Raw genomic sequence first — 26049 nt, forward strand, 5'->3', positions numbered from 1 at the left:
GGTTTTGCTCAGCAAAGATTATATATGTACAAATGTATACATAAAGACAGAAATACTGGAATTTAGACATTTCCTCAGCACTCTGGGATGTTTCTTAAAATGCAAGGCTTCTCTTCTGAACTTTGGAATCTCTTTACATCTATTTAACTTTCCTACCTCACAATTCATCCCACAACTGAATATTCTGCTACAAGAAGACAATTCTTTCCCTGCTCCGCCCAAATCATTTTATCTCATTAAATATCTCCAGGTTTTGTATTTCTTGACCAACATCCAATTTCTTCGTTTAATTTCTGGTGTTCTCCTATCTTACCATAGCTTCTCCCTGAAGCTTAACAGGTTAAATGCTTTCCTGTTACACCAAGGACACTAGATTTCAGTCCCTATAGTGTTTTAGTAAGTGAACTTTGGGTCTTTAACTAAAGATAAGACAGAGGAAGGGGTTTCTTTTAGCTTTCACCAATTTTCATAGCACTGCTACTATTCATCTGCATTACAGTTTTCAACAACCAGCTATTACCTAAAGCTCAGGAGAGACTTAATAGCAAGAACAGGTATCTATTGAAGCATGTCACATTACAGCACTTCATACTGACAGCTTCACAACATCAGCTGCAAATCATAGATTTTGGACAGAGAGATTCCTCGGGTAAAAATCTTTAGAGAAGCCTGAGACAACGGGCAGTTTTCAGAGATGACTAATATCTACAGGTTCCACTGACCATGCTGGAAATTAAATTATTTTCACCACTGGAAATCAGAAGCTTGGTCACAGCCCAGGTAGAGCCAATGTGAGATCTGGAAATAGAAGTCACAATTTCCAGGCTATGTTTCTGTGCTAGCCTTTCTCACCTTCATCATTACACTTAGATGATCTCACTCTGTGAATACAGCTTAGTATTGCAGTACTGCCAATTCTCACATTTGTTCATTTAATCTCATCAGGTGATTTCTTGGAAGTGATTATAGGAACATCTCAGTTCAAAATAAATTCTCAGACTTAATGGTTTCTCAGAAAAGAGCATGCAAACAATCTTGCAGGTTCAGAGTACAAATCAAAAGATCGGATGCACAGAGAGATATATATATATGCACATATCATAAAAGTTGAGATTTTAAATCCAGTCTCACAATTTGGTGAAGAGGTGAAGGGGTTTGACTCAAGTTTTTTTAATGCCTCCAGACAGCAGCATTGCTACCCAGATAGTCAATCCTCGTTCTGACAGAAGATGTCATGTTCCCATTTGCATTCAATTTTGATCTCTCTCAGACTTCTCATATCTTTCTGAATTTCAGGCTTTGGCTGAGAGCATTAGAGAGTAAAAGGGATAAGCCCTTCCACTCTCTTCTATTCTGCATTTCCCCAAACACAAATGCATTCAGATCAGGGCCTGTGACACAGGCGTAACTCCATTCTTACACCGTGAGGAATACCTCTGTTTCGGGCTTGGATAAAAAGCCAGTGCATTGTATAATTCAAAACAGTAAATCAGGCTTTGCCTCTTCTCTTTCTTTTGGCTTAGTGACTTCACCTCTTTTCCCTTCTCACGTTCTCTTACACACATATACCTTGCAGCTGGCAGCTACTCAAAATATAAAATGAAATATAAACTGAGGCTTAGGAGCCAGATGGAGACTTCACAGAAATAACTTTAGAGGAAAGCAAAGGGAAAGACAGCCAATGCTTCCAAGTCCATTACAGAGATTTCTAAGCAAGCAGCTGCTTGAGAATGCAGCTTGTACTTTTTGTGGGAACGCCCACATGGCCTGCTATCTTATGCATGCTTTTCCATCACTTCTTATTCATTGTAATACTGCTGGTTTAAATGCCACAGTCCAGTGCTTGTTCCCCTTCCCAGGCAAGAAGATTCACACAGAAGGATGACAGTGTTGCAAATGCCACTCTCCAAAAACAAAGCATTGCTGTTTTGAAATGAAATGGTTAATTGTTTCAAACACAACACGTAGATGTATAAAATGTGCCTTCAGAACTGGATCTTCACAGACTTCAGCCATTTATGGATTGACTGCCCAGGGTGAGGTTTCTTGGTTTCAAGAATACACCTAAAACACACTAGTGTTTGAATAGGGATCTGATTTGTTACAGCCAAGTATCTGCAAACCTCAGCAGAATAATAATTGAAAAAGAATGCTGAGCTATTCCAGTGACTCTATAGCACATCTGAGTACAAAAACCTCAGGACACACTATAGCAAAGAGAGGAAAAATATCTAATCTATAAGTAAATCCTTGTGGGGGTGGAGGCAGGGAAGAGAGAGAGAGATTTTAGAGTGGGTTTACATGAGAAACTATGAATCATACACAATCCACAAGCAAAGCAGACTGGTTCAGTTTCCAGTACCATGCAAAATCTGGCATAGTATTTATGTACTTAAAATGCATGTCCTGCCTCATGGACAACAGGCAAGATCTTTCACACTGGCTGTATGCAGTCTCTTAACCAGCTTTGCTCATTCTGCAGTGGTATAGGAATAAACTGTAGAAATATGCATAGGGTCTGTATCATCAGTCACGTATGTCACATCCCCTTGGGCCCTGGAAATGGCTCTCAGCAAGCCCTTGGGATTCCCAATTCTGGAAAGCCCACAACGCAGCACTGATTTAAGATGGCTAGGACCAGGGATGCAAGCTAAGAGCTGATGGCAGCAGGCCATGGTTAGCCAGCATGCTGCAATGTGCAGCACCCTCTGTAACAGATCTTCACATAATGGTACAGGGATGAAGCATGAGAGACGACAGAGTTTCTCCCTGTCTGACACAACTAAAGTAGCTTTTAAAATATACATGTTTGGGTGGTCTGCAATGAGGCATTAGGATTCTTTAGACTGAATCTAAAGAGAAGGTGGTCATGCTCTTCATCTTCAGCTTTCAGTAGGTATTAACACTTACTAGAGAAAAGCTCAATAGTGAAGCTCAACAGAGCGCTCCAGATCCGAGGTCAGAGATGTCTTGATTACGGGCTTTGGGATGGCCCATTTGATTGGCTTTGGTTGCTGAAGTGCAGATAAAGCCATACTCTAATCTAGCGATGAAATTTCCAACATTAGACTGAAAGAAAGGATAAAGTAACTGTCCTGACTGAATCATGTCTTTGGGAGCCCTCCATCCTCAGTCTGTCCCCACCCAAAGGACAGTTTAACTTGAGGCTCACAAGGAACGGAAGTGTCCTGTTATCTTGAACTGGCCAGTTTCTGTCCTATAATACTCATTTTTCTAGGATCCAGCTGGCACCCTCGACAAGGCCCTCACCATTCTGAGCTACAAACACAACCTTGGGACTCTGACCTGGGTATTTACAGCACTCACTGACTTCAGCAGAGCTGCACCAGTTAACACAACTTGAAGCTCTGGTATTGCCTTAGGGATGAGAAAATGATTGCGGTGTGCATTGAATCAGCATTTTCCAGCTATTTATTCCCCCTGTCTGCAGAACATCTACTCTTGATCCTTCAGGTTTACCACAAGCCAGGACTGCAAATTTTTGTGGCAGTTCTTGTTAAAATTTGGCAACGCACCACTTACACCTACCAGTGACAAAACAGAGAAGCTGCAATTATTCCAGATATGAACTAATTTTTTTTTCCCTCATATGCTGTGGGGTCTTTTGTTAGAAGGTTACATCGAGAACTCTTCTATTAAATTCCATCTTTTCTGTTTGGATGATCACTTTTCATTTCACAAGGATTCTGTAAGGCTTTTTTGAGCATATAAAACGATACACTTATTTGATTGCTACATTAGAGAAAAAGAGTTGGTGCAATTCCTGTTGCATCTAAGATCCTCCAAATCTTCTAAGTGATTGTGTATTTACTCAATTATCTCTAAGTGTTCAGGTGCTAGACCATCATTACAAATTCCCATCTAACAGTCAGCTGTAACAGAACACAAAGGATCTCAAAATGCTATCCAAATACTGATGAAACAAGCTTTATCTAATGCTGCGAGATGGAAGATTACTAGCACAGACACAGGTATAGGCAGTAAAACACAGAGATTCTAGTAGGCCTGTTCAAAATTACCAGAGTAGTCTATGTTACAGATTCACAACAGTTATAGTTATATACATCTACAAATATGGATATATCTATGAGAGAGAGTTGATATCCTGAGAAACAATCATTAGATCACAGTTTCTCCCTAAATCATTAGAGTCAGTAGGGGATTGGTTTGATTGATTGCATTCTGACAGCTATGAAAAGAGGTTAGCACAATATAACAAACATGAGAAAATTCCTACAACATTTACACAAGAAACTATTTACTCTTATTTCGTTGTCTGTGTTTTTAAGGTATCTGTTTTAAACAACAGCTTCCTCTCTGCATTTGATCCTACAAGAAAGACCCTTTCTGTATATAGGACAGCAGAGTGTGTTGCCATGGAAATTATTATGATCTACTTAAATTCAACAAATCTAGCCTTATGGGGTATATTCCCCACAGTATCTCAATTTAATTATTAATGTTCTTTCTAAATAGCAACATCTTTCTGTTTTGACCAAAATCCTTATAAGCAGAGTGAAAACAATAAGCCTGGAAAGTGAAATCCTTTGTTCAGCTGCAAAACAGGTGCAATTAAGCCAGGGAAGATGCAAACAGCCTCCAAGCTGCCCTGCCAATGTGCTTCAACTCAGACCTAGATGGATCATCTGGAAGGGAGAAAGTCTCATTCAGTGCCTGTGTCCATTACATCCCTGGCCTCTCTGCTGTGATTTCCAGCAAAAGTACCAGCTAGGATAGTGGCGTTTTTTTGCAGAGGGACATGTTCAGCAGAATCTAAACACTGACCATCAATTCATTTCCATATAGCTGCCAGTCTCACACTCATTCTCCAGCTGTGCAAGCCCAGTGAAACCACTCAATCTTTTCCCATTAAATATATCACTAAACACAAAGCCTTTTAGCCTCAGGGCAGCTCCAGCATCCATCTTTCTCCTCCAAGTGCCACCATGAATTCTGCAGGTAGATTTTAGGAGCCTGATGGTGTTATTCAGGCTGATCTAACACTGGGGATAGTTTCTTGCGGGTCACATAATATGAGTGGCTCAGAGGTCTAAGTTCAGACACGCACAGACACATGTCATCCCAAGGCCCCAGCAGAAGAGGCAGCAGGACAAACAGAAACCTTCCACAAGCAAGATGAAGTTCAAGAGCCTCAAACTGCTCATCCACAAAAGGGCCCAAGGCTGAGTGTGGCCCAGAACAGCCCTGCGGGAACTGCCCAAGGCAGAACAGCAACCTTATCACTATGGCTGTTTAATGTGACCTGCAGTCTGAGTAAGCTGCTCTCCCCACATGCTTACAGCAAGCATTAGGGCATTTGTGCCAAAGACATCAAGACAAAAGTAGCCATGAAACGTTGTGATGACAGGAGAAGGTCATCTTCCTGTGATTGCTCTGCTCTTAATCTTGACCAGGGGCTTCCCATCTATCCTCCCCAGAAGGGTATTTGTCATGAAATGCCATCTAAGATTCCTGGTTTCACTCCTCCATGAGTGCTTCTCAGGGACTGACAGGACAGCTCTGCCACAAAAGAGGCCAGTCTATGCAAAACATCGCAGAGCACCTCTGAACTTTTGACCATTGGCTTGGAAATTTCAGCTCAAAATTCATGTTTACATTGCCTCTCCAATTCTACTCCAGAAGGCGTGCCTCATGCCCACATCAGGGTCTATCACATGTAAAGCAGATATGATAGTTTAGATGGACAGAAGTTATCACTAAGCATATTTTACAGGTACCAAATTAAGAAAGAATAAATAACTTGCCCTCTTCCCACAGGGAGTTTGCAACACCGCTGAATCCAGGCACTTGACATTCTCATACAAAATCTGCAGCACAAGTCCTTCCCTCCTCCCTTGTATGAGGCTGGTTATTGGTCATAAGCCTCCCTCCAAAACATGAGGCAAGAAATGTCTGTCAGTTTTCGGCTTTCCTCTAAAAACACTTATTTAGAGGCTGGAAACAAGAAATAGAATGAGCTCAACTGAGATGAATGAAAGGAAGCAACAGTATGAACTCCACGGAATAGAAATGCTTCTTGAGCATGAGCTGCAACTGTTTGTTGATGCTGATAGCATTGAATTGCTTAGTAGACACAAAGGCAGGCTACACACATTGCCCTGGCATCCTTGGGACCCATCCAAAAAGGCACAAAATTCCAGACGTGAGGGGCATTCTTTCTAGCTCCTCACAAGTAGGTTCTTCAATACTGGTTTTGTTGTCCTGTAGAATTTGCCATTTTGGAAGGCAAAAGATTACTGTTGGCTCCATGAGAGAGAAGGGGGAAAGACAGACTGCAGCTTTACTGACCAGTTGATTGATTCCTTCTTTGGACTTGGTTGGTTGTTTATTTATTAGCAATTAGCACATTAGCAGTAAGGGACACAGCAAGCAAGTAGGCAGCATTTGAAGAAACAAACCTTTACTAAGCATGACACCAGGCCAGCGTTCCCAGCTGTCCCCCTGTTGCTCCCAAGAGTCAATCTCCAACTTGACAATTAATCCTCTGCCTCCATATAAATGTGTGTCCCTTCGGAAACAATCCTTGCTGTTCACTTCTACGTACTGTACAACCAACTTCTCTCCTTCTTCGGTACCATCTTTGCCCTTCCTCTGGCTATGTGGCAGCTTTTACCAGCCTGCAGGTCGCTGCTTTACCACCCATATCAAATTAAAATCCCTTGTCCTCCCCTTCTAGATCCTGCAAAATGTGTCTACAAGAAGAAAAAAAAAAAAGCAGAGTACCCTACTAAGGAGACATGCCTGCTCTGACGTCCATATCAAAAGATGGAGTGGTTCTTGTACGAAGCTTGGGAAAGTACCACCCATGTTTCTAGTTCTGGCATGCCGCTCCACGTCTGGAGTGTCGTCCTGGGTCCTGCCTGCAGAATGAGCAGGCACGTCCTGTTATCTCAGTCCCTCTCTTCAGAAGCACACGTCGTGGAAAGATAAAACATAGTTTTCATTTTGTCGCTTCTTCTAGTTCATTCTCACCACTCTGCTCACCATCTGTTTTGCCTATAATTCATCATTTTAAATTAGGAGCTCCTCAGAGCAGGAATCTTGTCTTACTACACGCATGTGAAATGCCAAAACAGAACACGAACACTGTACCAGTAATAGTGTCACAGAGAAATTACCAAGGAGCACAGGATCAGTCTCAAATGATTCACCTAGAAGGCAGAGTTGCATTTATTCATACATTACTTATTTTTATATTACTTCAGAACTTAGGACAACCAACTAGAGACTAAACCCCATTGTCTAGGGAGCTGTAAAATCAAAAATACTAAATGAGACTTCCTGCCCAAAAGAGTTTACAATTGAAATAGCATACGAGTGATAACAAAAGTATGTGACTCCTTCCTCTGCAAAGAGCAGCATGTGATTAACTTCAACAAGACAGGTAATTTAAGTGAGATTTTGCCATACAAGTGTTTTGCTTGCAAAGAGCCCAATTACATGGATGCATCCCTCCACTGAGCCATTTCATCTCACAAGACCTACCTGGAAACTGCTGAATGGCCCTGATCAAGTCAAGTGGACAAGTCAACAAAAGGAAATCTAGACTCAGATCCTAGCTGCCTAATGAGGACATAGAAGAAATTTTCACATATAAAGGTTCTACAGCAATACAAACTGGCCAATACTTCTGCAGCACTCAACTCTTCACCCACCTTTATGATTAGCCTGAAAGTTCCCAAGATACCACCTCTGTCTGCTGAAAGCATGGAAGCAGAAAGGCAAATGCACTGCTTAGTACCTAGAAGCAATTGCTCAAGAAGTAGGAGGCATGATTATATGTCCTCCTTTGTCTTCTTTGCACCAAGCATTTCCTCTTGACCAAACGGCTCTCTATGCAACAGGTTACCTTTAATGGAAGCTCCTTAGAGATGTCTGTCTCCTCTATTAACTGCAATAAGAGCATGAAAGAGTGTTTCTCAACCTTTCCTAATCACTGGACCACCTGACCCTTTGAAAGAAACATACAGCTCATTTTACATCCCACTGTTGCTTAAGGATAGATGACAAATAATAAGTCAAGTGGAATTGGTAAAATGTTGAAATGTTAATATTTTACAAAACTGTAATTCAGTAGATATAATTACAAAACTTGCAACTAAAAAAATGTGGTAAAAAATAGTATCACCTGATTAAATCAATTAGTACATAACTGACAACTGCCTCTACAAGGATTTTGGTTTTAGAGCTGAAACATTTTCATGGATTCCCTGATGTTTTGTGGACTGTCAGCCATCTGTGGACCACAGGTTGAGTAACTTGGCTCTAAATGTCCCTGCTGGGACTAAGTAACCAATTTTATGTAGTGTAATGCCCAACTTAGTAGCCTGAGTTAGGCAGTCTGGCTGTTGCATTCTGCTGTCTATGACACTGACAACAGCACTGAGGATCTGAAAAGGAATGGGTCATTATTCAGAATACTTAAGCCTTTGGTTGTTCAACTGCTTCAACCAGCATCTATTTAAGTCTGTAGTTTTCTTCTACCCCTCTCACACCCATCATGAATCCATAAAACGAACCACAAACAGAATGCCCAACTCCTTTGATCAGATTCCCTTTCATTAACTTATCGACCAAGGAGCTTGGAGGAAATTTATTACCTGTTACCACCGGTTTTTGGTGGAATATTGGACACATCACTTGATCTCCCTGTGCCTCAGCGCCCTTACCAGTACAATGGCAGTAAAAAGCATTCTGATGACACAATACTAAATTAATGCTTCAAAGTGCTTTAATACAATGAAATGGAAAGGGTCCCACAAAGGCAAAATACTGTATTAAGGCAGCTGCAAAGGCCAAGCCTCTTAGCCATATTCCACAACTTCTAGTTTGGTAAAACATGCTCCCTTACCAAACCAGCATTACATCTGCAGTGTATTCATGTGCATGCAAGAAAACCTTCCCCACTGGGGCTAAGAGCATTTCCAGCACATCTGTGCTTCTGCAGGAAAATCTGGGTCACGGTTGACAAAGCAGCAGGCAGCGTTATCCCCTGCAGTGTGACCAGCATGGTCACATTTCACATGAAGGGCAAAGCAAATGTCGCACCTGTGCTGGATGCTCCTCTGTCAGTTACTGTCACCAACAGGTTCTGCCCCCTCAGCAGAGCCGTAAAGGCTGCAGCAAAGATGCACGTGGTGGATGCTGGGCTGAGCTGGGAGCCACAGAGACCACTTGCTCTTCATGTGAGGGAGAGCAGCAGTGCAAAACTGCAAGATCTGTTTCAGAGGGATTACACCACCTTATTGTATAGGTAACATTTCTTTGCAAATTCTGCATGTATGGCAGGGGGTCTGCCCTTCCCACTTCCCGAGCATGTAAAAGAGTCTACTGCAAACTCATCCCCACAGCCTTAGCAGAGAGCTCAAGCCACACTAGATCCATTGCTGTATGTTCACACAACCACAGCATCACTGGTGTTGAGGCCTATACAGGGCAATAAATACCAGAATCCTTCACATCACCTGCCAGCTCAAAGTAAATAATGTAGACTGTGAAGAAGGACCTTCATATATGTGGTATATATCAACTGAGAGGCTAATGCCGGCATATCAATAACCAAAAGCACAGGTCTGTGCTATGCCTTCATGAGAACAGCTCTTGCCCACTTGAGCAGATCCTGTCTCTGCCTGCTTCTAGTAAAGAGGATGCAAGTTATCCTTTTCTACCATCATATAATCTCTATTACACGACTTTTTTTTTTTTTTCCCATTCATAAATGTCTTCAGGCTTCCCATACACACGATAAACAGGAGGAGGAAGGATCTGCTAAATTTCTCTAAAATGGAAATTCATTACTGATGTAAGCAGTGCCTTTTGATTAAATCAATGTCTGACTCAGCAGCACTATGGATTTATACCACCTAAGGATGGGGGTGGCCAATCTCACCTACCCTTGCTAAAATGGCATCACAGTAACCAAGAAAGAGAAAGCAGAGAAATTGTGACAAGGAAGGAAATTTCACTCATCAGTTTAAAGAATTCTTTGGTTCCTCTTTGGTTTTTTTCAGACCTACCTGCTTCCGGTGACAGCCAGAAGAAAGGATGCCTCTGATAAATCCCCAAATCCCTGTTACTTCCACACAGGGACGGGAATTCCCAGTGAACATCTGAGGCTGAGACCCTATTTCACATCAAACCCTGAGAGATCAGACAGGCCATTACTGATACTTTGATTTAAAAGAAAACAAATACTGGAAAAAAAGCATAATTAAGTCTGGGTTTTTTCCACCATGAAGAACATATTTAACCATTTTATAATAATTTGTAATGCACTTCTAAGCTCCTCACAGCAGGAATTCAAATGCCTAAGTCACACAGTATCATCTCAATTATTGATGACCTGTCTGATCCAGCCTCATTTCTACCGACTTCTCCTTCCTCTGCCACATGTTCTAGATTGAAAGGCTTTCAGCAGGTAGTGTGATATGCCTAACTTTCAGAATTGGAGCCAAAACCTGTATTTCTGTTCTGCACGATCCCAAGCACAGAAAGCAAGGTCCATGTTTCTGGGAAAAGAATAGCATTTCCATGCAAATACAATAGGCTGCATTTATATATACCACTTTTAACTTCAAAATGCTTTTAGACAACAGCCAAAAGGTATAGCAGACCAGTAACCACCTAGGATTGCCAGTGCTATGCACTGTAGCTGAACTGGACTGCAATAACGAAGACATATCCCAAGTCCTTCTGCTAGAGTGGCCTCTACCACTTGAAGCAAAAAAGAATCTCCTTCAAAATGAATAGCAATAAACTGTAGATGGTAGGACATGCCACTGATCCCTTCTGGTCTGCCTCAGGGAAGATAAATTCAGCACGGTTCATTACACTTCACAGATGAGGAAATTGAAATACAGGTGTTCCGGGATGTCCTTTCAGATTACTCACAGATGATGAATAAAAAAGGAGTTGTAATTAACCCATGAATAATGATGCTATCCCATTGCAGTTATTGAGAGAGACAAAGCAACGAATAACTCCAAGATGCAACAATCACAATTGCAGTGATCCCAGACACCCCTTGGTGGAAAAGTCACCTGTAATCTACTACCATGAGAAAAAGAACATCCTGATTTTATTCTTGTTGAGGTAAGTGAAAAAACTACCTGGACTTTAGTTGGATGAGAATTGACCTCTTAAAGGAAAAAGATATCCAGGGACAGGATTATCTTTTTGTTTCACATTTGTACAGTACCAAGTGCAGATCCTGACAATAATAAAGTCTTCAACTTTAACACACATCTATGGCAGTAGAAGATGCTACTCTGAGGTTTCTATCATTTCTCTTCTGGACATTACCAGCACACAGCTCTGCAGGCAGAATAGAACAAGCCAGCACTCCAGACCAGCGTTAGCACAAAGTCCAAACACTAAAGCTGAAATTATGTAGGAGATGGTTTGCAGTATGCTGCCCGACCTCCCACTGAAGTGGGTGAAAAGTGCTCACACTCTTCCTCAGCAACATTTTGGAAATTGAAATTGCCAGGACAGAGACAGTGACAACCAAATTAGGGATAACGGAAGCAACAAAGCACCCAAGAGCCAACGCAAAGGTTTGCTTTTTGTTTTGAAGCCCTTTCTGTTAGCTGAGTCATATCAGACATAACATGGAGATCAGCAGAAGTCGTAAGAGCACGAAGCAATATTCACGGTGTGACTAAACCACAACACTTTCCCCATAATCCTTATCAAGTAGTAAGATTTGATGAAAAAACAACTAACTAGGCACAAGCAGGGGAAAAAAAAGCCCAACCAGGTGGCTATGCTACTTAGAGCACAGCTGTCTGTACTGATGGATCAACTAGTGATTCATAATGAGACGGGGAAACCAGATTAGATAGATTAAATCTTTGCCATGATCCTAATCTGAAGACCACTGTACACCGGGGAGTCAGTGAGCCACCTAACAGTTAACCTGCATGGGTGCAGGCCTGTGCTGTGCTGCATGTATAGCTTGGCCTTCTGGCCAGTGTTGTGCTGCACACACCCCTTGGATGCAGGATTAACTCATCTGGTTAATTGTAACAAAGGAGCCTGTAGGAAGTTCACAGTGGTCACCAGCAATTAAACCACCTGCATGTCCTTGTTTGTCTTCATCTAAAAGTGCAGCAACAAGTTCTCTTGTGAACATCCTTTTCATTTGACAGTAGAAATGATGAATAGAATTGTGTTTGTTTTCTTTTTAAAAAGAAAATACTATAAGGGCTCAAAAGACTAAAATGCAAGCTAACCTTTCCACAGACAGATCTGTATGGTGTGCTGCGCCCAGACTGGAGGGCTGTTCCCTGTTAGGCAGCTCAGCGTTTCCAGCATCTGAAGGGATGTAAGATTACTTATACTCTCCTCTTTTTCTTCATAATGTTAGCTCTAGTTAATGGTATTTTAAGCAATACTCTACAGAGTCCAAGTTTCTTGCTGGGATCATAACAAACCAGCACTTCCTAGTGCAAAACATTCTTAAAGGATGGATGTATACTAAGTAGCAGTGCAAAGAAAGTGGGGATCAAGCTTGGCTTGCCCTAGGTTTCCTTGCAAAATTATTTTTTAATTATTACTGTGATTACTAAATGATTAATATTTACCCTGTGTATTCAAATTGTTATTTGCTATTGAAATTCTAGTATAACAAGTAATTGGTACCAGCCTCTACACAGCTGATTTCATACTGTGACATGCTATTCAGATAAATAAAGCTGAAGAGAACAGGAAGGTTTGTATGTTCAGCTAATTACCTGACTGCAGATGTCAACTGCTCTGTGTCCTGCCACTATCAGATTTTTACCCAGTCCATGTGTCTTAGATGAAACCACCCGTGTGTATGTGTGTGCGCCGAGGCAAGTAAGTTAAACTACCATCTCTCTGTAGACATTCTTTGTTCCTGAAGATTAGCTGGGTTACACGATGACAGGTTTTTTTCGAAGTGGATATTAGTCTAGTAGAGAAGAAAGAAAAGCAGCCTTGGACAATACACACTACATCTCACATTGCTGTCATAGATATCTGCACAGTTATACTGTTCAAATTAAATCGTCTAAATATTTAACACGCTTTCCCAGAATGAAGTGCAAACCAAATAATGGCTAGCAACAGCTGCAGCTGAATCCAGATGATATACCTCCAGGGGCTAAATTCAACTCTGGAACCCCCAAAAATCTTCCTATCTGACAGGCACCTAAATTCTTAGTGATACAGAGAGATAGTTAAGATCAAGGTGAGTTTTCCTTTTGATGTTTTATCTCACTTGGCAAAAGAGGAGCCCTTGAAAACCCCTTTCTGGAACTATGCTGATGGTGCAACATCATGGCACGTTTCTTTCAGACAAAGACAGTGACAGGCCCTTGCAGACCCTCTACAATAACTTAAGAGCACAACAGAATGTTCTCCTGAGTCTGCAGCTATATGTACCAGACAGAGAAAAGTGGCAAATGATTCATCTGATTCAGTGTACTAACGTTGACCAGCCACGTTTCCAGAAGGGAGACAGATCAGCCATCCTGCTGCCCCACCTTAAGCCTAAACACCCCACACACACACCCTGGAATTTTCTTAGTGCCACGAAAAATGCCCTTTTCTCACTGTACCTCTTCTCAGGTGGGGCAGATGAACATATACCTCACACTCGCTCCATTTTCCCCTGTTGCCTCGGAAGAATTTCCAGGGAATTTCTACACATATTCCCACCTACAGCACTTCCAGCCATGGAAAAGCTGTAGGACAAGTGCAAAGAGCCACACGCTTCTCCTCCCAGGCTGACAGGTTAAAGGGAAATCGAGAACGTCTTTTGAGAGGGTGAGCGGCAAGTTGCAAAGAGGAACGAAATATGTGATATTTCTTTTGCAAAAAAAGAGAGAAGAAAGCAGCGGTAGCGGCTGGGAGACCCCGCGGCCGCCTCTCCCACGCCCCCTCGCGAGTCCCAGCCAGCCGCGCCGAGCCCCGCTAACAAAGCGCCGCTGCCCAAATTCACGTCCATTTTCCCACCCGCTGATGCTCGATTCCCCCTGGCGACCCCGAGCCGGTTCATCGCCGAGCAGCGGGCGATGCCAACCGTCCTCCTTCTCCCCTGTCACCTTGCGCTGTACAGCACGGCAGCATTTTGCCCTCCACCCCCCCCCGGTAATTTTCCCACGCTGGAAAATACCGCTTGACCCACCTATTTTCTCCCTCACCCATCGAGCAGCCGAGCGCCCCATCCCTAACAACAACCTGCTAAATTTAGCCGAGTGGCCGCCACCGCGTATTCACAGCAGGGGCGAGCGGGACAGGCAGCAGGCGCGGTTGCGGACACCGCACATCCACACACGCACACCCCGCACGCAGGCAGGGACACGCCGACACACGCGTGCAGGTGCCGACCGGCAGCTACTCACACCACTAGCCTGGAGATGATCCATGAGACCATGGCGCTGCGTGCCGCAGGGCTGGCTCTCCCGGCAGGGAGGGCTCGCCCCGTCTCCTCGCCCGCCGCCGGCCGCCGCCCGAGTGAGCGGGGCGGGCGGCTCGGCCATCCGGCCCCGCAGCCTCAGCGCAGCCTCACTGGCGGCGCCGCCGCCGGCAGCCAACGCGCAGCCGGGCCCGGCCGCGGAGATTGGGCAGGGCCCGCGGCCGCCCCCCGCGGTGCTCGGCGCTGCGGGAGGAGGAGGAGGAGGAGGAGCAGACCCCGCTGGCCTCCGCAGCGGGAGACCCCCGGGCGTACGGGGAGTGTGCGGAGGGAGGACGGGGAGAGGGCGGCGGCGGCTGCGCCAGCCGGGCGGGGGTCCCTTCCCCGCGCTGCGGCATGGGGCAGACACGCGTCAGCTTCTGGACCGCCGCAGCCGAGCGGGACGCGAAGCAAACCCTATCGACTGCTCATTTCAAAGTAAGGGCAAAGCCGAGGCATGGTGTCGATGGGCGTCTCGGATATACAGGAAGAGACGGACCCCCCTCCACGCCCCAAAGTTTCCAGGCACAAGCGACAAGGGTGTTAGCCGCGCCATCCCGCTGAATTCCCGTCGCTGTCAGTGATGACAGCCAGCAATCTCTCCTCCACGTTAGTGTTCGTTAAGGGGTCTCAGGGCTATCAAGTCCAATTTCCATGAGGGACATTTGCCTACAGGCAAAACAACAGATGTTGGCCCGACCTGCAGGTTGTTCTTCCCTAAGTTTCCTTTGGGTTCTTCTTCTTTTCCTTCGCTACGTTGGCAGATGCCAAATGTGATTAGACTGCCAGAAATCATCTCCCACTGCTTTGGTTTTTTTCTTCTATCAGGTGCACACGTGCCCACAGGAATTCACTGAAAACTAATGTGTTTTAGTCTTGCGGCAATCCTTAGATCTCAAGCTTGCCATCATGAGACCAGCCCCAAGCTTCACTTGGAGGCTGCACCGTGGAGCAGTTGGCCCGGTTTCAGGCGTTAGGGCCAGGGTTCCAGCCACCCTGGCTGCTCTGCAGGATCCCTGCCTCCACACCCGACACATTGTTCTTTTCTAGGACTGTGCATCTGCAGCGAATTTTTCCTGTCATTCTGAGACGGCATAGCTGAAAGAGGCTGACATTCCCTAATGTATTGTAACCTGTGAGGAACTCTTCTAGGGAGAGACAGAACATTTCAAACCAGAGGCAGCAGAGCTAGGAGCTGATCACAGACCTCTCCAGTCCAAGGGGGCTACAGCCATCCTCACACTCCTGTCCATTTCCACAGGAGGATGATCATCACATGACATCCAGCCCTTACCTAACACCTTCCTTCTGCTCAGCTCAAAGTCCTCCATAACAGGATCGTCTTTTATTATGTAGGCTCTCTGGATCTGGTCCCCAGAAAACCAATAACACCCATAGTCTTCAGCTAAAGCTGCAGGTATAGACATACATGTAGTTAAAGTTCAGCACCTCTAAAAATTATCTTCTAGGGGGAGCATCTACATGGCCGCATTGCTCTTCTCTCTGCAGTGGGTCTGTTCCTCCACCAGAGGGAACTTCCACATCACACTGTGACCTGTAACAAGCTGTCACCTCCTCACCCACCTCCCTGGGTTACAGCAGCATTTCTTCTACAAACACCGGTATTTTCTGGTTATAGACAGGCTGTGAACCACAGCTGGAGGCATGGGGCCACCACCAAACATTCCTGCCTCGGGGACTGCAAGGACCCACAGTGGCAGCATCGCTCCAGCCAGCATTTTGACTGCTATACAAGCACCACAAAGACAGGACTGGGTGGTCTGTTGCAACAAGCAAGTGTAAATTGTCTTCTCCAGACAAGATTGCTCTCTGGAAGAACTGCCTTCTCTCCAAAAGAAGCCATTAGGCCATCTAGCCCAAACTCTTAAGGCAGTGAATCATCCTGTGGCTGTCTTGCTTGTGTATCATAGCCAAATAAGTACTTGGAGATCCATTAGCCAAGATTTTTCATGTATCACGATTATTTAGTGTGAGATTTTAGACTGCATGTTGGCAGACACTTCACAACATTATTAATGATGTGATATTACCAAGTATAAGGCACAGATCTCTCTGCATGAATATTTGTGTACTCACCGCAGTACACAGAACTTGCCACTTAGTACTTGCTGCATATTTCAAGCATAGAAAAATGGACCAACAGGAGAAGATACCAGGTCATAAAGAGGGATAACACAGAGGACAAAATACAAAGCTGCAGCAAAACATTTTAGTGCCCAGAGCATAACTCAGCCTCATGCCCTCTTGGCTCCTGCCAACCTCTTCCAGCTCGCCATGTTCCCTGCAACTCCTGCTAGTCACCATCACTACTGACCTGCAGCTCTCTTTTCTGGGCAGCAACCATCAGAAAGGCTTGAAGATATTTTCTTCTGCTTGGCAGCTCTCTCTGACAGGGGTAAGCAGAACTTGGGACCCCCCCCCCCCCCCTTATGCTGCTGCTCTGTACACAACTGACACAATCACCGCCTGATGATTGTTGACTGATCTTAAGCCTCAAATGTACACAGATAGTTAACAAGGTAGGTCTGGTGATGGAAAACCTAAGGAGCCTGTCAATGTGAATGCAGGGAGCTTTACTTAAATAGCTATTTGGTAAACAGAGGGTGAAGGGGAGAAATTCAGCTCCACTGAGTCATCAGTGGAGGGGTTACAATGCCCCCTACTTACTCTTCATGGGCTGTGTCTTAGGATAGCAGTCATATAGCCCTGTGACTGTAAGCTTGGCATATGACATCCCAAACATCTTGGGAAGAGGCTTTTCTTGAAGAAAGCCTTTCATTTGCTATTAAACCATCTGATCCAGTCTATAAAGAAATAATGGAGAGACACAAGAAGAGTTAAAGCTGTAGGGACAGATATGAATTAATTTACACAGCCAGCTCAGCAGAGACGCCACCCAACGCTAGTGGAACATGTTGGAACAGCTTTAGCAGTGGAAGAATGTCAGGCAGTGAAAAATCCTATGCAGATTTCACCATGAGATGGCTTGATCTCTGTTCCCCAAATAACAAAAAACCCCAGCTTTGTTAATGAAGGCAGAGCCACCACCCTTGCCCTAAATACTATGCAGCCTTCTCCTAGCAACTACTTTTCCTGAGCAGTTCACAGCCATGGAAAAGTCAGACCCCCCAACAGCTCTATCATAATCAGACTCATTCCTCTTTGGCCCCAGGGAGGGGGGATGTCAGCCTCACAGCTGAACAACAACTGCCAAGCCAAGACTTCTCAGACCAAGAAGAGTGACTAATACATATGCACAGGGCACTCTGTTACCACATCTAGAAAAGGTCAGGAAGTAGCAAGTGCAGACAACTCTTTTCAAGAAGGCACGTCCTCCAATGGATCAAACCTACATGAGAGGTACTTCAGCACAGCTTGAGAAGAACAGACAACCTAGCTAGGAATTGTCCCCAGGTATAGAGAAAAATATCAGGAAAAACTGATATCAGGAAAAAAAGTAAATAAATAAACATTTTTTAAAAAATCAGGAAACGTGTGGTGATGTTTAGGTGCTGAAGTTCATGTGGAGAAAACAAAACAACAAAATGAATATAAAAATAAATAAAATACACATGCAATAGCAACAGTGCACACATATACGGTATAGTATTGTTACAGTACCTAAAAGGTATCAGGAGAAGAAAGATAGTTTGATCAGGAAATAGATATTCTGCATCCCATTAAGGAATATATATACACACACACACACACATAGATACATATGCTCAGCCCCTTGGAAGAGAAATGTTTGGTCTTCCACCCACTGGAAGAAAATGGGTGATCTCTTGCATTTATCTCCTGACTTCTACTTGGGAAGCAAAAGAAAAAACAACTAAACAAAACCCTGAAAATTTAACGTGGACATTTAGAGCAAAAATCCAAGAAGAATGAAGCTCCTGAATACAGTAATGAAAAATGTCCATTTCTAAAACTACAGCTTTAGTAACAGATATGGACTAGATAGGAAAAGGTTAATGCTACTCTAGGGGGAGTATTGTTGAAGTATGTGGAGACAGTCAGCATTTCCTGGCTGCCATTTCCATCTTTATTATTGAATTACTTGCTTCAGAGCTATGACCATTAGCAAAGAGAGATTAAGAAATGCCTATTTTGACTCAAAAGTGGTGTGGTCTGGCATTTGAGCTGGGAAATGTGACTGCTGAGAAGCACCCTTCATTCTCAGTGAGTCACTACAAGAGCTTGGGGAAAACATGGGGACCAGCATGCTTGAATGTATCATTTGGCTTTAGGTAACCAAAATGGGACAGCTTAGCCCCAAATATTCTAATACAAAGCTCTGCAGTGCAGAGTTCAGTCACTGGTACTCAGTATCTCCAAATATTAAGCTCTGAATACCTCAAGTAGTGTGTCAAAAGTGTCTTCTGAGAAGTCTGTTCTTTGCCTCCCATATCTCCTTCTGTAACTTACATGATACAAGATGCCTCTGCCTTGGAATAAATCCACATGTCTTAGATTAACTCATTAGTAGCTGTGAGGCATCTGCAGACCCTCCAGCTCCATGGGAAATTATCCCAGTTCAGCATGTTTCCCACTCTACTATTTCAGAATGAAGAAAATGCTTGGATTACAGCATTTTATAAATTGATGAAAAAAGAACTGTATCTTAGACTGGAACTTACTTTTTCAGCTTTAAAAGCCAATAAAGACATTAATAAATTACCACTATTATTACAGTACTTCTGACACTCAGATTAGTTTTCTTGTCCCTTGTTACCTGCTACCATCTTTCCACCTCAGCCTAGTCACACACAACCATCAGGTCTATTCCATGTCTCCAAATGATCTGCCTGTCACTGTTTACGTCCTAAACACCCTGCTATGGAAAGCTTACAACAGAAATGTAAAAAGAAAGGAAACAGTTCAATAAAAGAATTATGTGTGAGAAAAAAAAATGGTGATCAGAAAACAGATTGTTGGAAGACAAATCTTCTAGATCAAATTGTACAGCCTGCTGGTATAGCAGGTAAGAAGAGACACTGCCTCCTCTGAGGGATGTGACATTCAACCCCCTTATTTTTATGAAGCACTTCTACCCCTGTCCCTGCCAGACAAGAACCTACTTACATATTTGCTAAAGACCGCAAACAAAGAGGAAGACATGCTGCTCAGGTATCTTGGTTGGATGCTGGGAGAATGTCAGCTTGGGATTCCCTATAGCAGGTTCAGATCCTCACCATCTTCCTCTTGAGGCTCTTCTTCTTCATGAACACTAGCTCTCTGAATGTCTGCTGGAGTGAAAAGGCAAGCACAACAGAGATGTTCCCTCTGTTAAGGAAAGGAAACTTCTAAAAGAAGAACTGCAAGGGTGACTTCCAATAATAAGGCATACTCTCAAGAGTGGAATCCAGCAGCAAGACCAAGCCTATTCTAGCTTTAAAACAGGACATTTAATCATTCTGAAAAAGGAAAAGGAAAGGGACACTTCCTGGGCAAACTGCTGTGGATAATGCATACTGAATCAAGACCAGGGGAGGATTACTCTTTAAATTTGCTGATGTGCCTCTCTGGCCCCTAATTATCAGCTACCGCCAGGGAGGTGATACTAAAGATGCACAGAGCTTTGGTCTGATCCAATGTATCAATTCGTATATTCTTGCATCGGAATGATGGTCTTTTTTGAATTTTATTACTGTATAGTGTTTAACAATGACTACAATACAATAGTGAATGTACTAAAGGATGACTTGACCATGTTCTTGCCCTTAAAGCAGACACAGAGAGAAAGGAGGAAGGTAATTAAGTGCTAGTATGAACATGGCATTTGCTAAAGAGGGATGTTGAGAGAAATATGGTCAGTGCATGGCCTTGAGGTTTCACTGAGGTGCCGTGCAGATGGGAATGCTAAAGGTAACAAAAAGCTGTAAATAGTGAGTGAAAGGGGCCTCCCTCATGAGCAGAAGAGAGAAGGTTTCCTTCAAGGAAACAGAGAAGGAATGTGGAGGAGGCTATCCATAGCCCTAATTATGTTAGGGTAAAGCTAAAGAACCACTGCCGACTGGTCTTAGCAGCTTCTAGAGACAGGCTGTCTTCACGGACTGATGTAATAAAAAAATTGAACGTACTAAGAGAGGAAAGCAAAGTGGGCTTCTTTGCCATCCCTTTCTGAACCACCTTTAACCAACCAATTCAGTATTACAGGCACTGCTGTGTTTAGCAGTATCCTGTATATAGGTATAACTACTAAGCAATTACTACACTACCGTGGCTTTGTAAAAATGTGCTTTAATAACTGTATAAGTGCTACTTCACAGTAAGTTTTAATAAAAAGTTGCTATTGACCTTCAGGATCAATATAAATCCCAGCACAAACCAGGACATGGCAACTACAGATTTCAATTTTGCGCAGAGCCCCAAGGGAGGCAGAAGGAAACTAGCTGCACTGGCACACCTGGCAAAGATGCCCTCCCATAGGAGCAGCTCAGGAGTACTTGCAGGTGAGCAGCAACCTCACTGTGAGTGCACTCATTTTTCCAGGGGTTTTCCCATACTTCTACCAGGGCTTTCCTCCTCCTCCCATATGCCACAACATACCTGCCTCTCCCATGTGCGTCCTGTTCTGTTCCTCTCAAGGTGTGTAAACCACCCACTGCTTTATAATTGCTTTCTCCTCAGTTATAAATGCAAAGAGAAATGCTGAGTGTCAAAGCATGGGGCATATTAAAGATACTGATTCTCATACTACGTATAGTCATGAACATGAAATGCCACCACACTAAGCTAGTTCCAGTTCTATTTAATTCTGGAAAAAGTAAAAAGGATGTCAGGGAAAATATGCCTCTTTATATGGACAAGTTATATAACTAAATGTTTTCTCTGCAGTCAGGGTGTATGAAAAACTTGCAGTATCATACTGCTTCTCTCTCTCATTGTGTGGCAGCAAGAACAAGAATTGTCTTCCCAGGGACAAAAAAGGCTAAGCTCCAAAACTGAAATGGAAAAAAAGCAGGATCCAAACAAACAACTTTAGAGGCTTCAGGAAAAAGACAAAGGGAAAAAAAAGGAAAAAAAAAAAAAAAGAAAAATACACCAAATGTGGTAAGAGTTTTCAAGTTACCTTCTATTGGCTACTTATAGAGTACCCCATCTCTATAAAAGTTGCTCCCTTTTGAAGACTTCAGATGTCTCACTTCAATGCCACTGTTAATGAGACCAGATAACGGTTTCTTGGCTAGCACCCACTTACAACTTACAAAGGTCAGAGTGAGTGGTGTGTGAATAGCATATAGAGCACTCCCAACATTTGGTACTAGGAAGTGATAATATTCTAACACATTTCTGAACGATGCATGTCCGACCGAGGAAAGTGGCAGTAGTTTTTCTCCACAAATAGTGATCCAGTCTAACTGCTTAGCACAAGATTTGAAGAGGCTACAGCCAAAAATGGAAATTCGGACTCCTAGAAGTCTATACTTCAACACCACAAACTACTTTATAAAGGTAATGAAGAGAAAAAAAGACAACAGCCAACTGCTTAAAAAAAAAACCAACAAAACCCCAAGTCTTTGTGCTCAGTCTCCATTCTCCATATCAGTCTCCAGCCAGAAAACTGCAAGTTCCAACCTCTCGAGCTGCTAAGAGAAGCTTTTGCAAGCATGTATTCTCCCTCCCTCTCCCTCCACACTCCAATGAGAGACTCTTAATTGCAATGTTTGCAGGTGACAGTGTTTTCTGTACTCTCTTATCCCTCAGACCCCGTTTCAGCCATCCCCTGTTGAAAATACTTCCAACATCTATTAGAGCTCAGAGATTCTCCAAGTGCCACTGAAATGAAATGGACAAAATAAAGCCAGTGAATAGCACTGCCAACAGCAAGATTGTGAAAGTATATCTATATCCCGTGAGAAGTGTGCCAATGCCAGCGAATCATACGGTCTTCCCAGAACTACCCTGAAACCAGTTAGGGCACTGATAAAGGTGTTGCTGTAGCAACACAGAGCTTACTCTGAGACAGCTACACAAGTATGTCCTCAGTAGCCAGGGGGTGATTTTCAATTCAAGCTGAGCTCCTTGCTGCTGAGGCTACACCTGACTTGGTAGAATACTGAATAATTTAGGTTGCAAGTAGCCTGTGGAAGTCATCGGGTCCAAACTCTAGCTCAAAGCAGGGCCAACTCTGAAGTTGCATTACACTAGGGAGGGCCTTGTCTCCAGCTAATATTTTATAAAGTAGTCTAGACATGACTTTGTGAGCTGCGGCTGTTACAGCGTAGTGGGACATGAGATAGTTTTAACCCTACACCAGCTCTGCAGAACTGGTGTGGTAGGCAGAGACCTGAAGCTGTCTTAGCACTGAAGTTGTCTTCCCTGGTGCCAGCAGCACAGCAGCTATCAGAGCGCTGTGCAACAGGTTGTGTTACAAACCTCCTACTGGTAACGACCAGGTCAAGACATTGTTCTTTTGAATGGAAAACTGGTTCTGCAGAAGTCAAGCGCATTCCTTTTATTCACTATTGGCAAGAGGATTTCAAACCCTGGTTTTGGGCTACAGTAAACACACATGGTGGGCAGCTGCAGCCATTACTTAAGAGTTAATCCCTGTAATATCCTTTGTTAATCTAACTACAATGATCAAGTGGTATGGAACATATTCAACATACCCATAGGGTGTAGTATGTTAGATTAACAGGATTACCTGATGATGGTAATACTACTCTGTATTTATTCAGCACTTCTCTGAAGAACAGAAGGTACTTTTTAAAGGTGGGTAAATATTTGTTAATCCCAGAGAGGAAAATATAATTGTAAAGAGGTTAAGTAATAATGCCAGTTCCACACAGTGAACCAGTAGCAATATTCCTAGACACCTGCTCTAACACAGCATTTCTTAAGCCATCGGTTCATATGACCTGCTCATAAAGTCCTAACAATTACAGCACACCCCGGTTTCTTATGCTAACAGTCTGCTTATAAAGCAACATTTCTAATGCTAGTTAAGCCTCCATTTTCTCAATTCACTTTTTGCTAACTTTGAAAGAGTCTATACAAAATGTATTTGGGGAGCAAGCATATAAGTTATGATGGTAAACCTAGAAAAGGTACCACAGCACATTTAACACACTGTACTATGGAATAGCCACATGCAAACATTCAGAGCTGTATCTTTTATAGCCTGTGCTCATAAATGATTATTTTACATTCCTTGTGTGTGAACAATAGATGTATTTAAAGCACTCTGATAAAATAATGAACTTTAAGAACAAAGCTTTCTTTTTCCCCCCTCTTTAAAAGATCCTTTACAGCCACCACCAATTCCTGTGGTTCCTGCCTTTAGACATTATTCTTCTAATGTTCATAAGGTCATTTGTACCACTGGAAACCTGTGAAACCTGAACATACACCGTACTGCTTATTAGCTCATTAGCACCTCACACTAGCATTCACTCCCCGTAGCTTTCAATAAAGAAAAAAAAATTAATTCAATGCCTAACTAATTTGGGCAACAATGTGTGAGCCAAAGAGTAGCACAGACATCATCCCACCCTACGTTTGTATCTAGTTTGGCATTTACTCTAAAAGAAAGGGTGGAACGTAGGTCAATAATCAGGGACCTCTACAGCAAACGAGCAAGATCAGACATCTCTGAGGGATAATTTGTCCCACTTATTCTAGACACCTATTTTAGTATGAATTTCCTTCTGATGATGCTTCTCTTCGTTCCCTGCAGAGTAAGCCTAGACAATGAGATGCCTGCTGGTGGATGAAGTTCATTAAATGCATATTTTTTTGTACTGGCAGTTTGTGACCTACATGTTATACAAAGTGAGTGAGACACATCCTACCTCTGCTGCAACCAGAGGCATAATGCTAATCACCTCAGTGGTGTGAGTCAGGGAAACTAACACCTGACATACAATCGTGCCTTCTAAAATTCAAAGTCCTCCAATGATCTGCTGAATTTTTTTCCCAACATTGCATTTATAAAATCCCTTTCAGCTTTGCCAATTATTTCAATCACCAAAAATATTTTTCTACTTGCTTTTGAAACAAATCAACCTCCAGCCAGCCCAAGGTAGACATACAGGTTTTAAGCTACTCCTCATTGTTTATGTGTCCAAGTTTGTTGGACAAGAGAGACAGCCTGGAGTAACTTGTCTGTGTCTTTTATATTCTCATTAGAAAACTGCAGCTGTAAATTTTATTCTGTGATAATTTGTGCATAGGAAATAGGAGTAAGAAGCAGCACTAGAAACCTATGCTGCAGCACAAGTGCCTCTGAAAATGGCACTGGAAAATGTCATTTCCATTTTTTGGACAACTGCAGTTAGGTAATTACGCTATTTAGGGCATTAGATACTGGGAAGCAAGAAAAGAACTTTTGCCTTCTTATGCTTTTTAGAAGAGATGAGAGACAAGACAGATTGCAATCTTCCTCTTATGAGGAGACAAGGCTGACATATGATCTCTTAAAAAAATCAGCCGATGAAATTCCTGGTTTCACTGGAGTCAGGAATTTGCTTTAGAACTACTGTTTTAATTTTAGGCACAAACCTCTACTGCCAAAGTCTAGGGTTTGGAGAACAGCCATTAGTCTCTGACAACTGTGAAGAGGCAGGGTTAGGGAAAAGACACTATTAAGTTTCACTGACATGTAGTTGACTTGAGGAGCTTTACAGAGAGGAGTAGGAAATTACTAAGTGTTTACAGTGATAAATACAGTGAGGCATATAATTGCCAGTGCCAGTATCAATCCCAGCTGCACTGCAGGCTTCAGCTTGGAATTCAGTTGCTGTCCCAGTGGCCTTACAACTATCCAGTGCTCCCCTCTGCCGGGCTGGCTGGCGGCGCAGAGGAAGAGGCCTCAGCACGTGGCAGGAGAGCTGAGACTGAAAGAGCATCAGTAACAATCTGTAAGTTACAGCTGTACCTATTTTTTTAAGTGATACTGTTGCATTTGCTCTCTCTAATTAAGCTGCAGAGAAATCACAATGCCCATTTTAAATTTCTGGACTGAGAGAGTACAGGGAAGGTAGGAGCCAGTTTGAAGGCACAGGTGTGTCAGCTGCTTTGATTTTGCTTTGAATATATTTTATTCAAAATCTCTACTCTCACATATTAGTTCTTGCATTGTTCCTTTATCTGAAAGATGACTCAATCCCAATTTAATATTAAATATCTTCTGGGAAAAATTCTTAGCAGCTGCTTCACAATCACGGTTTTTTCCTCCCTGGCATTAGGGAGCACAAACACTTATTAAAGTTTAAAAGTAAAAGGAAATTTGAAGATTAAAATAATGTTTAATTAGTAGCTATAATACTCATCATCGTTCAGGTGCACAACACAAAGCAATTCATAAGAATGATTATTGTTATCCCCATCTTACAGAGAAATGAGGTGAATTAAATTATCTGCCTAATGACACACTTAGTGTTAGATTCCAGATCTGGCTCCCAGTTCTGTGCTATACCAACTAGGTCACATTTAGCAATGTACAATTTTAAAAAATTCCCAGCTTTATATTCACCAATATCTGGGATCTTAACCTTTCACTCTCTCTTTTTTTTTCCTTCAGCAATGCTGAAGCTAGTAGCATTACTTTAGCTTTGTTA

At 43.0% G+C, this 26049-nt stretch overlaps 1 protein-coding gene across 4 annotated transcripts in view; it reads right to left on the minus strand.

Moving 5' to 3' along the window:
• Positions 1 to 14642, minus strand: part of REEP1 (receptor accessory protein 1) — a 71759-nt gene extending 57117 nt beyond the window's left edge. The window contains exon 1 of one of the 4 annotated variants that reach the window (XM_052780763.1): positions 14412 to 14642. In XM_052780763.1, the coding sequence (XP_052636723.1) occupies positions 14412 to 14443 (32 nt within the window). In that variant the 5' untranslated portion in view covers positions 14444 to 14642. The remainder of the gene's footprint in view (positions 1 to 14411) is intronic. The other 3 variants (XM_052780766.1, XM_052780765.1, XM_052780764.1) reach the window with 3 other exon arrangements.
• Between the last annotated feature and the right edge of the window lie 11407 nt (positions 14643 to 26049).

The sequence above is a fragment of the Harpia harpyja genome, chromosome 2, assembly GCF_026419915.1.
Source record: "Harpia harpyja isolate bHarHar1 chromosome 2, bHarHar1 primary haplotype, whole genome shotgun sequence".
In the NCBI taxonomy this organism is placed as follows: Eukaryota; Metazoa; Chordata; class Aves; order Accipitriformes; family Accipitridae; genus Harpia; species Harpia harpyja.